This window comes from Mauremys mutica, chromosome 8, assembly GCF_020497125.1.
Source record: "Mauremys mutica isolate MM-2020 ecotype Southern chromosome 8, ASM2049712v1, whole genome shotgun sequence".
NCBI lineage: Eukaryota > Metazoa > Chordata > Testudines > Geoemydidae > Mauremys > Mauremys mutica.
The window spans coordinates 17157082-17174518 of NC_059079.1; the positions used below are offsets into that span (position 1 = coordinate 17157082).

At 45.6% G+C, this 17437-nt stretch overlaps 1 protein-coding gene across 1 annotated transcript; it reads left to right on the forward strand.

The window, feature by feature from the left end:
* Positions 1 to 9311: 9311 nt before the first annotated feature.
* FOXD3 (forkhead box D3) lies at positions 9312 to 11948 on the forward strand. The gene has a single exon (XM_045026227.1). It carries the CDS (start codon positions 10089 to 10091, stop codon positions 11289 to 11291), a length of 1203 nt encoding a protein of 400 aa, XP_044882162.1. The 5' UTR covers positions 9312 to 10088; the 3' UTR covers positions 11292 to 11948.
* The last annotated feature ends 5489 nt before the right edge of the window (positions 11949 to 17437 follow it).

Below are 17437 nucleotides of genomic sequence, written 5' to 3' on the forward strand. Positions count from 1 at the left end.
ACTGGATAAGCAGGTTTCCAGTACAAATACTAGTGAAGTGCCCATTTACTATTCATTGGACTGGGGCATGTAGATTTAAAATTAGCTTTTGACAAGCAGTACTTCTTGCTAGTATAATTCAGTTGCATGAGCCCAAGCAAATAGATAGTTGAAGTCAAATTAATATTTTGGGAGGTTTATTAAATTAAATTAATATATTTATATAACATTTTATTTATTTGTCTGTCAGTTTTACATAAATTACCTATCTCAGGTTTGGTGTTTATATTCCCCTTAAATCATGCATGGAGAAGATCACCAAAGAGCAGGATAAAACACACTGGTTAGGTGTCTAACCATGTAGAATCATGCAATATCAACACGTTATTAAAGGGATACTTTAAAATAAATCAAACTACTGTCTGAAAATGTTTTACCAATTATTGTTATAATAAAATCACAGTAATTTAAAGAATTTGGAGATTATATGTGTTTCCAGTATGCTGAGTTTGTGCATGTGACAGCACTTTGATAGTCAGTTAGGCCCTGATCTTGCAATCAATTAAGCCAGGGACTAACTATGCAGGTGAGTAGCACTATTGACTTCAGTAAGACTATTCATAAAGTAACCTGTAGTTTTGCAGGCTTGGCTGCTTACTTAGTCAGTTTCCCTTTTGGTGTGTGTAGACCTTTTACTGGCTAAGGAGGAAAATTAAAAATTGAAGCAGGAAAATGTGACTACAAATCCACAAAAATTGCCCAGAGTGGAATCAGATGCAGTCCTACGTACCAAAAACTACTTGTAAGCGCTTTTTAGAAATGGACTACATTTTAAGTGTACAGTGCTTTATATGGTGCTTTATATGGTGTATTGAGTCATGAGTTTGTCAAAGCAACACTAGAAGGCGTCCCTTGAGCTAAAGAACAATAAGATGGTTTGCCATATGTGTTTGGCCTCTGGACTCACAGGTCTGTTTGTTTTTCAAGGAGAGAACTTGTTTTTACTCTATCAGCCAACTCTAGCATCATAAAACAGAAGGTGGTTTCAGAGACTGGTCCTGGGAGAGGGGGGCAGCAGTTCCCTTCCTTCCAGGAGAAATGGATTAGTAGGGTGATGCTTCCCAGTAGAGTATTTACTGACATCAGCTGGTCTTCAGAGTCTCCCCTCCTGTGTCCGAGGGGGAAAGAGGCTTACATCCTATAAAGGCCAGTGTCCCTTAACGCTCACCCAGCCGATCTGCCCCAGCACCATGAAGCTGGCAGGAGGTTTCTGTTTACAGCAGATCAGATCCGAATAAACACCTCCCCTTAAGGACGGTGTCCTTGATTCTGCTGAGACTTCCTTCTTGGATGGCATTTACCCCGGAGTGGGCTTTTTTTCACACGCAGAAGACAAAAGGCCAGCGTCTCTTCTAAGCAAAAACTCACGTGTAACTTCGTAAAGAATCAAATACACGCGAGACAGGCTCCCCGGTTACACCGCTCGCTTAGTCATCCCCTTGAGTCTATCCCACCGGATTCGATCCAATGGGACAAACTGCGCCCTGTGGCAGCACGGTTGTATCAGGGATGAATTTGACTCCGTGTAGCTAAACTTTCCCACGGTGTCCTTCAGCTTGGCACCCTCAGCCTTAGGAGCCGTTTAAAGGGAGAGAATCCCCTTTATTGTCTCAAAATCAGGGGAGTTTTCCCAGTCGCCGTCCCCGGGTGCCCTCCCTGCGCTTTGGCCGAGAACAGCTGAAGTTGTGGACTAGTAAGAGGCAAAGCTGCCCGGAAATTCATCTCGCGATTATGGGTGACACCAGGGTCATCCTGAGCGGGGTCTGAAAGCAAAACTCAGCACCAGGCATTTCCTTGGGTAAACAAGATTCGCTGGTTATTTGAGTGAAGAATTTTAAACCTATCAAAACTTCTAAGGACTCCGGTTCGGTACCTGAGATGTTAGGAATAACAGACTTCCCTTTGGGAGCCCTTTTCTCTCCCACTGTAGTGGAGTGTTTTAGGAGAAATACCTCCTCAGAAGCTTTTGCCTGGCATTAGGAGTAGCGACCTTGGCAGGTCCTTATAACGGACGGTCATGTACAGTGTGTGTGTGTGTCGGTCTATATACGACATGCACGTGCTGTACTGTATATGCCGTTCACAATATAACCTGCATACATAAGAATGAAATTTGTATGAGATATAAATATACATGTTTAAATTATATTCCCAAGCCTGTATATGAGAGGCATTTTTGCACATTTAGATCCAGAGGCAAGAGGAATTGTAAAATAAAATACTTTGAAAAATATGCACAACTGTACTTTCACAATAGCATTAGTAAATATCCAGATTTTATTTAAACTGGCTGCATTTCCGATAGGATACCGATTTTGATTTAAAAAAATTGAGAGAGAAATATATATTTCTCCTTAGCTGAAGCATATTAAATAATGGCTTAAATACGAATGTGTGTCTGATTATATATCTCAGGTGGAGTTTCGTGAGTCAGACCCATCAAGTCAATGTTAATCTTGAGTGTATAATATTCTCCAGAATCCTACGGGAAGTTCTGAGGATAGATGTCACTGGGAAATGTAACATTAAAAGTATATAAATAGCCCTGTGTGATATGTGCCGCCGCTAATTTCGTTTTATCCACCTGATGCGATCTTTAAGCGAGTGTCTACAGTGAGATTTGCAAATCCACCTTTAAATCTCTGCTTGAATGATTGCACAGGAATGATAAATGTTTATAGGACAGAGGCCCGATCCTGCATTTCCCAGCCGTTTAATCGATGGTTAAAGCAACACGGAGAAACGGGAAGTTTTCAAAGTTACTGCCAGGGAGGCAAGAGAGAGAATCCGGTACCTCTTCCAGCTTCATTCTCTGTGATCTGCTCGAAAACAGGCGAGGATCTCACCAGCGTTACTGTAGCAGCGATTTTATTGCAATTAAAACAACAGGGCTGCTGACTGATGCTCTGGGAGCATTGAGCACTGCGGGTGGGGTTCTGCTTTCCCATTAACTTCTAAACTCTGCTGGGAGTAACTTGTCACCTCGTAAGAGGGCGATTAGTGTGGGCCCCAGTGTATCGGAGCCCTCCTGGGGAGGGGGAGGTTTATCGGATTCCTATCGGGTTCGAACTTGGGAGTTCACTAAAAGTGAATTTAGCCTAAATAATGAATCGATCTAAATTTAAACAGAGGAATGGAATTGCTCTAAAAATAAATTAGCAGCTGCCTTCTCCGCATCCTCCTCCTATGGTGAAGAAAAGGGGGGTGGGGGCTGAAAGAATCTCCGCACAAGTTTAATAACGAAGCGGCCCCTGCTGACCCTGCAAAGAACAGATAAACACACCCTCCTGGCGGGCAGGGCCGGGCACTCGAGTGCGTGCCCACCCCAAGCTGGTCTGTCAGAGGGTAGATCAGGAGGCATCAGGCGGAGGGGATCTTGTGCCGTCCAGCTTGGACTCCGCTGACAAACTGAGCTGCACTGGGGCTGGAAAATCCGGAGCCTCTGAAAGTGACAACCCCTTGGCACGGCGCAGGGGCTTTGTTTTCTCTGTAAGCGCCCGGTAAGGGCACCACTGATTGATGAGTGGATGGTCCAGGACTGTCTTCTGAGAGGCCAGGGGAGGCACTGGTGTCTGCCCAGGCTTCCCCCGCTCCCCTTCCCGCCCCACCCCCTTAGAAAAGGCACCTCGCTGCTAGCCAGATTTGTATACAGTGTGGCCGTCCGGTTGGGTGCTTGTCTTCACTGTTTTCCAGTCCGATCCCTTCCAGGAGGGCAGATCATCCGTTGCAGCAGCCAGGGGTGTTATCCGCCCCCTCCCCATCCATCCTCCAACCTGAGGAGTTCCCGGACTCCCCCACATATGTAGCCAGGGCAGAGTTTTCTGAGGACAGTCAGGACGTTCCCTTTGAACCGCCGCGCCCCGCACATGCCGACTGGACATAGGGCAACTCAAAACATGACCTTTAAAAAAAATGAAAGCGTGGGGCCCACCATAAAGAACGGCGTCCTTTCCAGGCACGGCCGTGGCTGTCCTGCGGCTACCTGGATTGCTGGTGCTGAAACGCAATCTTGGGGGGAGCCGGGGACACCTCCCCTTTCGCTACAGCTATGTACGGACCAGCGGGTGGGGGAGACACAGACCCGTCCTGCGGGACAGCAGCCCCATTTCAGGGGCAAGTAGGAGGGGCCGGTTAAACCGGTGGATGGGTTTGAGCCTAGAGGTAGCTAGAAAGGCGCTAGCGCTGGCAGGGGAGCTGGGAGAATTTGTAGGGTGGGGGGGCTGAGAGCCATTGACCCAAACTGTCAGCCCAGCATATAACAGAAACCACTTCAAGCCAAGGGGTGCGGCAGCCCCCCTACTTCCAGCACCTCTGAGCGTTGGTGCCTTCAAGCGGGCGACGATTAATGCTGTGCAAATGGGATCTGCTGGCCGACCCCAGCCAGCTCCGGGCAGGGGGAGCTCGCCCAGGCTCCTCTGCAAGCCCTGGGGCGGGCGGGCGGGGGGGGGGGGGTGATCTCGGCAGCTTTCTATATTCCCGACTTGTCTCTTTTATTCTTTGGTGCTCGGGCGTGTTGTCCTGGCCAGCGGTGTGAATGGGGGTTTTGTAAACCGGGACAGATAAAAATGAGCAACATCATATTGTTTGACAGAATGATCCAGGATGATAAAGTGCCCGCTCCGAAGGGGGTGAAAATGGTTGAATTCCTAAAAAACAGACCGAAGCTCGCGCTCTCTGCCTGCAGTAGCCTAGAGGAATCTGCCGAGTGCACCAGACAGGCTCGAGTCCAACCCGCTCCTGTTCAATGGGAAAGTCTTTTTATTTAAAAAAAATAAAAAAGGCAGTTCCGGCTCGGGACCCCCCTTCTCCTCGTGGCAGATGAAAAGCACAATTTTCGAGAGAAAGGCTCGTTTTGATTAAATCTGACATGCTGCTGATAACTCCATGCTAATGTGAAATAATTAACATAATAGCCATAATTAAAAGCACGCTAACAATGCCATAAATTTATCACACAATTTTACTAGCTTTCTGCCCCTAACTGCTCTCTCATCGTTAATTAAACGTGTTGCCTTTTACAGAATGGATGTTTATACATTTCCAATACAAATAAATCCGCAACCGCGTTGGAAACATGACCAATTTTGTTTTACCCGGTGGTCTCCTGGCTTTATGGGCGATTTGTTGCGATTAAAACATCCCCCTGCAAATAGTGTTTTTTAAAAAGGTGCCGATCCATAAAATGGTTTGGAAATCAGCATCTTTCTAAAAGCCTTTGGGGGGGGGAGAGAGAGAGTGAGAGAAGGAAGGGGACACAAGCTACCCACTGTCCGCGGCCATGAGAATGAAATTGGACATGGGCTCCTTATCGCTGCTTTAGGGTGGAGATCTGCCCCCTCCCGTGCTTTCAGGGGCACCTTAGAGTAAACTACCTCTTCCACCCCGCCCCCCACTTACAGTAACACTGTGAAAATGTTATTTACAAATACTTGCAAGGGGGACAATAAAGGCAGACGTGGATAATAAACATCAGCCCAAGCGCACGGAGCACCGACCTCTCAACCCGGGTCAGTTTCATCTCAGTAACGAGACTGTCACTGAGAGCTAAGCAACTAACCTCACCCCCATTTTGGCCACATGCTTTAAGATCGGTTTGACAGTAGGACTATCCTCCCCCCCACACACACACATACACACTTATAACAAGCCACAATGCTCGTCTAATCCAGGACAGGTCAACGATTTATATAACTCATTAGTGAAAGTAATAGGCTTAAGGAGATGAAAGAGGACACCTTTGATTCCTCTTTCCTTTAAAACGATTACAGGAGAAGGGTCTGCCCCGGCATTGCCATTTCTCCCCACCCCACCCCCAAAAGTCAGCCTCCGGATTTTATTTTTTACTCGCTCTTCACCCAGGAATTTGCTTTGCCTTATTAGAACCAAATGGAGTTGTAATTAATTTCCCCCTCTCTATCATAAATTGTTCAATCTTCCCCTTCCTGGATGCTAGATGTGTCTCTATTTGACTCCATATCGATCTGGACTATGCAGTTTTCTTTTCTCCTGTTGCTAAATCTCTTTGTATACCCCCCCCGCACGTATTTTTTCCAATCCCTTGCGCGCACGCTACCCTAATCATTTTAGTGCTTTGCTGTGTACATCCCCGAGTTTTAGTCCATGTTAATCCTTTAAATTTTAGTAGATTAGGTGGCAGCGTGCCATCCCTCTCTACCAGATTCATTCTGGGAAAGTTTGCTTATTATTATAAAAGGTTTCTTCCTCCCCCAATCCTGGCTAAAATCAGGCCTAATGATGGAAGACTTCTGGGTTTAATAACGAACTGCAATTAGTCTTAAAACAGGATTTACTTAACGCCCCAAATATTGTCAGATGGACAGGAGCACAGGTTCCTAAACACTTTCCTATAGCTTTGCCACTTCTACCAGTTCTGCACTTCTTAATCGTTCAGTCCTGCAGGGAATTCTTGCAACACAAATGTTACCGGGCCCCCCCCCCTCATATCATAACAGTGTTTTCCATAATGCCGGGCAAGATAGAGAGAGAGAGAGATAAACACAAGCGTCCATGCAGAATTAAGAGCTGGACTTGCAGTGGTCCTGCATTGACCCAAAGCATGTCAAAATTGCAAATCACTCCCTTTGCCCCCAGCTCTCCATCGATTTTAAAAAGAGGGGAACAGAGAAGTGCAGGATATGAAGGCTCAAGGGAGAAAACTGAAGCACACGAGTCTAAACTCTCCATTTCGAGTCGAAAAGTTTCTGTAAAAGAGATGGGCCCCCTATCAGATGGTAACACTGATTGAACAAGAGATTAGCACAATAGATCTCTAATCGAGGGGAGACGTTTCTTTTCACGCTAAGCACCGTAATTAATGGTATGAATCAATTAATTTGACTTTTATTGTGTCGAAGAAAAGCTCAACAAATGAAACGGTGGGTTTTCAGAGTTGATCTCCCCCCACCCCCATCCCCGGGAGATTTCAGAGAGAGAGAGTCTAATATACATACACGCGCACTGAGAATCCTGTTTGTGTCTCTGTGTGTTAACAGTAGGACAAATTCAGCTCCCTGCGAGAAGGCTCGGCCATAGCTCCAGCAGGTTTTTAAAGCATCAGAGGAAGAGCTTTGTTGTCCAGATGGCAAAATATAAATTAGGATCATTTGGAGAAAGCGCAAAGAAGACACAAGACGGCAATCAATAAAGCACAGATACACACACACAAAAATCACCGAGAAAAACATTGGCTTTCAAAGCACCGAGCGACGCTTCTGTGCAGAGAGAGAGAGCTGGGATAATACAATGTTGGGGGCTTGCTTTCTTGTCTAAAATCTTCCTAGGCTGTGTGCGAGGGTTTTTTTGTTTGTTTGGGGATTTTTTGTTAGGTTTGTTTTTTAAATAACGCACAGAGAGTCATTCTAAAACAACCTTATTTCAGCACAGGAAAGGAAAGATATTTTTCCTCTCTCTCAAATCTTAAAATGTATATGAGAGTTTGACTTTTTTGGTTAGACACATTTATAATGGTATTTTTATCTTTGCATTTTAACTGTTGTCAGTTTTTAAAAAAAATACCCATTCGTTAAACTTTTGCTAGGTCAGACCCAACCATCAGATTTATTTGGATGAAGATCTGTCCTGAAAATTAACGCTCACATTATCTCGAACTACTTTCCATTCCTCCCAATATAAAAAAAAACCAACAAATTTAGCGCAAGTGTTAACGCCGCTCATTTAAATAGCAATACTGTACTGTATACCTCCAGTATATATTGAAGCAAGTTTGATTAAGATCTCCTCCCCACTGGGTAGGGGATCATCAATCTATCTGTTGCCAAACGTCTTCTGTAAAATATTTCATCAGATCTTTTCTCATCAATATTTTTATCCCACTAAAGCCAGCGCTGCTCTATAGTTGTGATATTCACCTGCTCATAGTCGTGTAAAGTGAACCTAACATTTTTTGTTTGAACCGAATAAACCTTTCAGGCACTGGAAAGCAATTGACATGGTTTCCCACCCCCCCTAATTGTTAATAGAAAGGGGGGGAGGGTTATTGATTTCCCTTTGTGGACGGTTATATGTTCTTTTTAGGCAGGGAGGGATCTTAATGGAAGACCAATATGTTAATACAGACATTACCGATCTCTCTGATTTATTTTAAAGGGGGAAGGGAGCGGAGGGAAGAGTTTATGTGCCCTTTCCAACAATAATTGCTCATCGGAAATTGTTTATCCTTTTGCAGTTTTCTACTTAAATATATATTTTTTTTAAAATCCAAAACACATGCGGTCGTTCAAACAATACACAGGGATTGGGGAAAAAAAAAAGAAAGAAAACTGAGCAAACCGTTTCCGACCTACCCAGGTGTTATTGTTCTCAGTTTAAACAGCTCCCCTTGGCACAAAAGGAATAGAATTTGTAACCCTGCCTCCCCCTTTCCTTGGGACAAGGCTTACCTTGCACTCGGATGAATAGAGTCTTCACATTCACACACTCCCTCATTTCCTACTTTTTCATATGCTAACGCTGGCAATGATTATGTCGTTAACACCTCTGCCAAAAAAAAAGGCAGCTAAAGGCTTCTTTATTTATAGTTTCCCTTTGTTATTTTACGTCTTTTTTATTTCTCTCTGCATCTAATCTAATAGATTAATCAATAGCCATTTTCTGATCTTCGGTTTCCAGCTGATGCTGCTGTTGGGGAAAAAAAAACCCACCGGAAAGTGATTTCAGAGCCAAAAGTTGTTGTTGTTAAGCATTAATATGATGATGCAGCCGTTTAGTGTATATTTGGTCAGAGGCGATGGTGCTCATAAAACATACTGGCAATGCCTACACAGTTCAGGCTCTACTCCTGACCTTTGGCATTTCGCAGGGTGTTTGCGTTTAAATAAAAAGCAGCACTAACTTTTGTTTTAATGCTAAAATCAGAATGGTTGTTCTCTCGCTCTTTTGCCAGTTCATAGAATTCCAGCCTTATCATTGTTGAAAAAAGCTCCAGTCATCATGTAATAGAAATGAAATGCTTCTAACCTGTAATCTTAGAAAAAGGGAGACTAATGGTTTCGCTCTGATATAGTCCTATTTTGGAGTCCCTACCTAGCGTGCAGGGAGGCTGTGGGCTGAAGTGATGCTTGTATATGATCATGATAAGTAGAGCCACTGTTGTCTCTTTGTTGACAATTCCATGAAACAACTTGAGTTTTGCATGGCTTAACAGTGGGGCGCCTGACGTCAGGCGGTCACGTGGCCACGCCTCCTAGTATATCTTTAACTGGAAAGTAATCTATCAGCCAGTCTTTAAAAAAGGACTTTCAAAGTGGCAAGTGAGTTCTTATAACACCCTGATTCCCCCCCCTCCCTCTCTCTCCGCGTCTAGAAATACCTTTCCCCCTCCCTCCAAAAAGGGGAAAGAGAAACAAGAGAGAGGAAGTGTGTGTGGTGGTGGGGGGAAGCTGCTGAGAGGACTGAAGCAAGACACCCTTTAAGAGAAGAGGTGGAAAGGCTGAGTTTAAAGAGATCTAACCTGCAGCAGCAGCTCAGATGAACGGTAGAGGAGTTTTGATCGGATCCCAGTAGCTTGCTGGAGAAGCCACCAGCCCAGCTGCTAGAAGCGTTTGATCTGATCCCATATGTCTGCTGGGGGAAGCAGGAACCGGCAGAGACGTTTGAGCCCAAATACCTGCTTATAGGAACCAGTAAAGGAGTTTGAACTGCTGGGGAAGCCGCCACGCTCAGCAGAAAGCAATCGGCGGAGGAGTTTGACCTGATGCCGGGTACCCTGCTGGAGAAGCCCCCGAGAAGCCCAGCAGCTCCAAGAGGAGTTTGATCTGATCCCAGATGCCTGGTGGAGAAGGCACCGAGCCCCGCAGACAGGGGACTTTGGTGTGATCCCAGGTACCTGTTGGGGGAAGCCACCAAGAAGCCCCGCAGCTGGGGAGGGGGGGGGGTTGAGCCCAGGTGCCAGCTGGAGAAGCCACCAAGCCCAGCTCACCTCTTTCCCCTCCCCTCCCGTCTCACTTTTTCTTCCCCCCCCCCACCCAGCCCCCTCCCTTTCCCCTGTGCCCCCCTTCCCCTGAGCGGTGATGACCCTGTCAGGCGGCAGCAGCACCAGCGACATGTCCGGCCAGACCGTCCTGACGGCCGAAGATGCGGATATCGACGTGGTGGGAGAAGGGGACGAAGGGCTGGAGAAGGACAGCGACGGCGAGGCCAGCAGCCCGGCCGGGCTGCACCTGGAGGAGGCGGAGGAGCTGCTGCTCCCCAAGGAGGCGGGGGCAGGAGGGGAGCGCAGCGGCAGCCCGGCGGAGGCCACCCCTAGCGGGGCGGCGGACGGGGCCAAGGGGGCCGGCGGCGGCGGCGGCGGGCTGGGGGAGGACGGCGGCGGCGGCGGCGGGGCCCTGCCGGGGCAGAGCAAGCCCAAGAACAGCCTGGTGAAGCCGCCCTACTCCTACATCGCGCTCATCACCATGGCCATCCTGCAGAGCCCGCAGAAGAAGCTGACGCTGAGCGGCATCTGCGAGTTCATCAGCGGCCGCTTCCCCTACTACCGGGAGAAGTTCCCGGCCTGGCAGAACAGCATCCGCCACAACCTCTCGCTCAACGACTGCTTCGTCAAGATCCCCCGCGAGCCGGGCAACCCGGGCAAGGGCAACTACTGGACGCTGGACCCCCAGTCCGAGGACATGTTCGACAACGGCAGCTTCCTCCGGCGCAGGAAGCGCTTCAAGCGCCACCAGCAGGAGCACCTGCGCGAGCAGACGGCGCTCATGATGCAGAGCTTCGGCGCCTACAGCCTGGCCGGCCCCTACGGGCGGCCCTACGGGCTGCACCCCGGCGCCTACCCGCACCCGGCCGCCGCCGCCCTGCAGTACCCCTACATCCCGCCCGTGGGGCCCATGCTGCCCCCGGCCGTGCCCCTGCTGCCTTCCAGCGAGCTGAGCCGCAAAGCCTTCAACTCCCAGCTCAGCCCCAGCCTCCAGCTGCAGCTCAACAGCCTCAGCGCCGCCAGCTCCCTCATCAAGTCGGAGCCCAGCAGCCGGCCCTCGTTCAGCATAGAGAACATCATCGGGGTGTCGGCCACCAGCTCCGGGAGCAGCGCACAGACTTTCCTCCGGCCCCCGGTCACCGTCCAGTCCGCCCTCATGGCCCACCAGCCGCTGTCCCTCACCCGGACCACAGCAGCCATCGCCCCCATCCTGAGCGTGCCTACAAACATTATCTCGGGACAGTTCCTGCAGCCCGCAGCCTCCGCGGCAGCCGTGCAGGCAAAATGGCCAGCCCAGTAACTAAGAACTACCCCGGACTCAGTGCTGATTCTTTGCTTTTTTTATTATTATTATTTTATATCCATCTATCTATAAATAAGAGACTCGAGGGGGGGCGGAAACACCCAACCTCTCTTCCTATCAATCAGAGACAAAACCCCTGGACGCTAACAAAATCAAACTAAAAACCTGCACTGTACAAGCAAAATAAAAAGGGGAAAAAAAACCAACCACCAACTCCCTATATTAAAAAAAAAGCCAAACACACACACAATCACACAAGGAATGCTTTCTGTACAGGTAAAAACAAAAAAAAAAGAAAGAAAAGAAAAGAAATCCAATCGACATTTGTACATATTTGTATTAAAAATTATTGACTTTACTTTTGGGGTTTTTATTTTTTTAAAAAGGCAAATAACAGTAGGGATTAGGAGCTTTGAACTTTCACTTTTTTTGAAGGTTCTTACTCTCCAAACAGTTTTATCTGAAAGAACAAAAAATGTATTAAAAAAGCGGGGAAAATTTTAAATATTAAACAAACAAAAAAAATTGGGGGGGAAAAGGACAAAAAACCAGTCATTCTATTATAGAAATCTGTTTATATATGAATGAATATATGTATTCTAAATGTTATTCCTTCGTGTTGTACACAACTTTGTAAATAAATTTTTAAAATGCTGTTCTTTGTGTTATTTAATAATTATATACTAGAGAGAGAGAGAGAGTCTGATCGGGTTACAATTTAGGTGTATAATGTATAGATGAGAAGATATTTCAAATGATGGAATCTAACTAACCTTTTTCTGTAAATACCTAACTTTCCCTTTAATTCAAATAACCTTTCCAGGAGTTGTTAAATAACATGCTAGTTATGTTAGTTATTGTTTCTATAGATCTTGACTAATTTAAGATCCCAGATTTGTTTAGTGCCTGCCATAATAAAACAGACGATTAGTGCAGATAACTTCCGTTTATTCAGTCTAAATTGTCAGCGCAATTGCGCAGTGAGCAGGAAAGCAATCCAGTTGCAATACAGAAAGGTTTGCCATGGCAAAATCTAATTTAAATCAACAGTATAAAAATAAAACATTATCGCAATTAGATTATGTTTGAGACGCATTAACGCTTTAGAACGTAAGATAATATTTCCCCAAACCACATTATTTTTCTACTATGACTGTGTGTATATAAAAAGTCAGTTAAAGTAGCACAAAATTCATAATACCTATCATTATTCTGAATATACTTTGTGTGTGCATTTCTTTTCCATTTAAAAAATGCAGTATTAAATTAAACCTTATGGCAATCAAAAGATTGTTACTAATTTATTTTGCGGTAGAATTAATGTGTACCCAACCAATCTAGTTGTATGAATCTTTCATGATTAATATAAGGCAAATATTATATTATTAAACAGCTGAACCTATATTTTAAAGACAAGAAATAACCTTTATCATCTGAGAATTTTAAAATATATTTACGGTCATTTTATGTTATAGACTCCTAATAACTAAGTTTGGAGAATAGTTGCAAATATATACTGTGTATATATATATATTTGGGGCAAATTAAAGTGACTACGAGCTATGCCGAAAATCATTCGCTATAAAGTCTGATAGAATTAAAAACACATTTGTTTTCAGCCTGAAAAAAAAGAAGCGAAAGAGTAAGAAAAGTATTCATTCATATGCATTGAAAATATGTTATTAGTCTATTCTGTCCTCCGTCAAAAACGTGTCAGTTTCACCTGAGGTATTGGAAATAAAATGTCAGTGTTCATATTCCACATAGACAAGAATCTCCTCTTGTTAGTAAAATGTAGTGCATAAAATGCATGTTCAATTAATCAGCTATATTAAGGCGTTAACGACTTATTACTACAACACTGATTTTGTTGCTTATTTCAAGTATAGGATCTGATAGGATCTGCTGTAAAAATGTGTCCTTGCCTTATACGCAGTTTGTTTTCTTGGTAAACAGTAAATATTATTGCATCCTAAGTAAACATTTATACCTCGGGATACATATACTAAAATAAAACAAGCTGCCTGGTGACTGGATAGTTTGAACTTTATAAATAAGGACCTGATAATCATCTGACACGGAAAGGAAAAACAGTCACCTTAACCAAGACGAGATTATATGTCAGAGGCTCTTCATGCAGGTCCCTACATGGACACTCCTCTAATCTCTTTTTACAAGGAAAACTAAACAGATCTAAATTTGTTTGCGTGCTGCGGCTATAAAAGTAACAAGTTGTTTCACAGTTGTGTCTAGCTAATCGGTTTTACACAAACAGCAAATGGTGCATGATTTGTGCAACACACGCAGAGGTTATTTCTATATTTAGCCGATACCCCTGGGAAAAGAGAAAGGAAGTTCTTCTTGAATTCACTTTTAGGCTCAAGAAGCTGCTGATCCAGTGCTTCTAACTGACATTGGATAACAGGGGGCTCATTCCATTCCTGATCCTTTGTTACTTATAAAATTACTCCCTCATATTTCAGTACATAGCAATAATACCTCCCGGCCCTGCATGTGTGTTCAGAACAAGCAGCAGCCTTTAAACTGGAAGGCCTTTTCGTACTATTTATTAGGCGGCTGGGGTGGGAAGAAGGCAAAATAGCCGGCAACTTTCTTCCCAACTAGTTTCCTTTGACACGGAGATTGGAGACATTTCTCTTTCTTTTCTTTCCCCCATGATCTGCATAACAGGCCAGCAGAGCTATAGCAGTAGTGAGGGGGGACAGGGAGAACTGTCGTTTCTCTAACGCTGCTGAATAGTCCTCTTCAGATTCCAGACATTCGCTACTTCTTTGAGAGAAGAAACGTAAATATCATTATAGTGTAAACGTTTTAGGCGCAGCAGGAAAATGTGCAAATCGAATTAGAAAAACAAACATGGTAGAGGGAAGCCCAAGTATATTCCCCACTGCTTGGAACATTACAATAATTTAAATTAATAGGTTATAAAATAATACGGAGTTGATCAATTGTTCTCCTAGGTTCTTTATTAAATTAAGAGTGGATTCATTTTAATCGCATTTGGCTTGCTTGTAATGATGGGATACGTTATGTAATTATTACGTGGAATTTTTTTTCGAAGGGTTTATTATAGCGTCTTTGTCTCTCGGCCCCCATGATCCGCTACACACACCGCTGACTCAGACCTAGGATTTGCCATTCTAGCTTCTGCTGTTGCCTCCTCTGCAAAGCAAACGCCAAATGTCCTGTTGTCTTGTACTGTATTACACAGGCAAGAGGCACAAGGATATTGCAGGGCAAAGAACCCATCACCTAAAAGTAGGACGGGAAGAGAAATCATTAATTTAAACAGAAAGGAATTGGGGAGCAAAATGAACCCAGAGGCCGAATCTCACTTTGGGGCTCCCAGAGGGACACAGAATTGTAATAGCGGAGTGGGACCTGTAGGGGGCGTTAGGTATAGAACGAATTTCCCAGATGTCTGGAGCGGCTCCTGACCTCCGCGGTTTATAAAGCGGCTTCTCTCGACTTCTTCCCCCACCCTCCCCAGTCATACACAGAGGGACTCCTCGGGGAAAGGATTGCGAGAGGCACACTCCAGTGTTGTAACTTGGGAATGGGACAGATTTCTATAGAGGTCTGGAGGAGGTTAACGCGGACGATGAGAAACAGACGACTCTGAAGTGAGGTGTGGAGAAAAGGGGGAGCCTTTATTTTCATAGTCCCGTGAATAGCCATAATATTTTGGGAAGATCCACAAATAACACAGACAGACAGGTCCACACATCACTGAATTCAGCAGTTATGGGTTTTTTTTTTCATGCCTTGTATTGCCAAAAAGCACTTTCTGGTCCTGCTCCTTTCCAAGTCAACGGGAAGATTACCATTAACTCGGTAACCAGCGGGATCGGGCCCTTCCTTTGTATATTTGTCCGTTCGTGTGGCTTGAACGGAAAGAACATTTCTGGGCACTGATGCAGCTGGATGCCAAAGAAATATATAATATTCCTTTATTAAACAGGGTTTAAAAGAATCCCGTGTAGAACAGGACCGTTAGGAAGAGAGACGAAACATTCCTAACCCATTGCCATAGATTTTATCCAAGATGTCCAGCAAAAACAAAATATTCGATTACTGAGTCAAAAAGCAATTTGAAAGGTGGGGAAACTCCTATGACTTCCCGCCCTTCTTTAACTGCGCCGTTTTACATTGACGAAAGTCCTGACACAGCTATGAACCCCATCTCCCTGACCCCTGCCCATAACTATCCCAGCAGAGTAGGAAAGTTTCCACAGTGGGAAAACCACTCAAATCAATCCAGCAACGAAAGTCTTATTTGCTGGGGTTCCTCCCCCACTCCCATTTCCACAAACCGTCCGACACATATGGCAAAACTTGACACGGTTGGTGACAGATGCCTGTTAGTGTAAGACATGTCATGCTGGCCTCTGGGGTGTATTAAAAGTAACCAAATCCTAAACACTGGGAAAATGACCATGCTCTGCAGTTGGTGTAGGTATCCAGAGCCATTTTTCTCACTTTGGTTATTTATTAAAAATGCAGTAACATTCTTCAGTCACCGCAGAGGCGGTTTAGCAGAATATACAAGCAATAATACTTTAATAATACTAATAATAATATTTGAAATCGTTTACATGGTTGGAAATGGGGGACACACCGTCTAATTAACACCCAGTTTCCTCAATTGCTGTAAATCGGTGTAGCGCTGCGATTGACGCCAGCTGAGGATCTGGCCCTTACTTTTACAGTCGGTTTTATTTTGAAAGAAACATCCTCGGACACTCTTCTGGGTTCTTGCACTAAAGCGGAAATGCTCGCTGCAGACCCAAGCGATGTATTCCTCTCTCCATCCGTTCTCCACGCATCGGGGTTACATAATAATTGATCTGTCACTGGGCATAACGGCAGAGGCGAGAATCCCAGCGCTAGGGTCATTCAAAAGGACACTCGCCGGGCTATTCCTTGCTACTGAAACCAGAACCCACTCAAGGGCAAGGCCTTGCCCGGGGGATCTCCCCTCTCGGTGCTACCATAAAGCGGACTTTGCATTTTCCCACCGTGGGGTGGGGGCCTACGAGCCGCCCCTCTGGCTGGCTACACTGTAGAGGCGAGGCAGCCAGCTTCAAAGTCTCACGACACACGCCAGCCTACCTATCTCTGGGCCGCAGGATCGCGTCCCAGAGAGGAAAAGCCCTAATGAGGCCTGAGAGGAAAGGTCCGTGCCTGCATTTTACGTGGGTCCAAAAATCCCACCAACTACTCTACCAATACAACTTTCCAAAGGAAGGGTCCCCTGATCGCTCTTTTCTCCCAAACTCCCGTGCTGTATATGGGAGGAGGCCCCTTTGAACCTCGTTAATGAAATAGAGGCTGGCTAACGCTAACGCACTTAGCCTGAAGGGAACCGATTCGATTACTACATTTATTTTACTCGTCAGAGTCAAGCACCTAAAGGTTTAAGATGAATGGATCCCAATGGACTTCGATCCCGAAGTTTCTCCCGGGGCAGGGTGGTGGGGAGGTGGAATTTGCCCGGCACCTTTGGCAGATGTGGAGTCCTTTCTTCCTGTCATTGTCCTCCCCCATGCAGCCTCTAAGTTTAATCAGGCCATGTATATTTTATCCGCTTTTCCCCTCTGTAAGCAGAGTCGCCTAGTCGTTGGAAGGAGCTTTGTCAACTGGAAGAGCGTGTCTGCACACGCTGGCGGCGCAGTGAGAGGTGACTCGGCTAAGAGCCAGCTACCTGGGAGCAAAGATCACGGCTGGCAAAAGCTGCTTTCATCTGGGTAGGGGGAGGTAGGGGTGAGTAGGAATTACACTACAAAGGGCCCAAAGCCAGGACGTTCAAAAGTGGGGCTCCCTTGCGGTCCTTGACTCATCCAGTGATCGATCAAATGGTAAAGGCCCAGGGGCGAATGAAAAGGTGGGCGAAGTCCGGAGCTATGAGCCCCTCACCACGGATTTGAAGCGGGGGGGACGGGCGTACTATCTAGCTTATATGTCGTCTATGTTTGTGCTCTAGTTCATGGCAGGCTTTGCCTTTTCGACGCTATAAGAACACATGAATCTTCCCTTGGATGATGGAAAAGGAGAATATCATTTACTAAGGCGACTGGGAAATATCCGGTCTAGTGAAATCTCTGCTTAGGTTTATGTAGCGG

Excerpts from the sequence above, each read along its gene's own strand:
- FOXD3 (XM_045026227.1), top strand. The coding sequence starts at position 10,089 with ATGACCCTGTCAGGCGGCAGCAGCACCAGCGACATGTCCGGCCAGACC.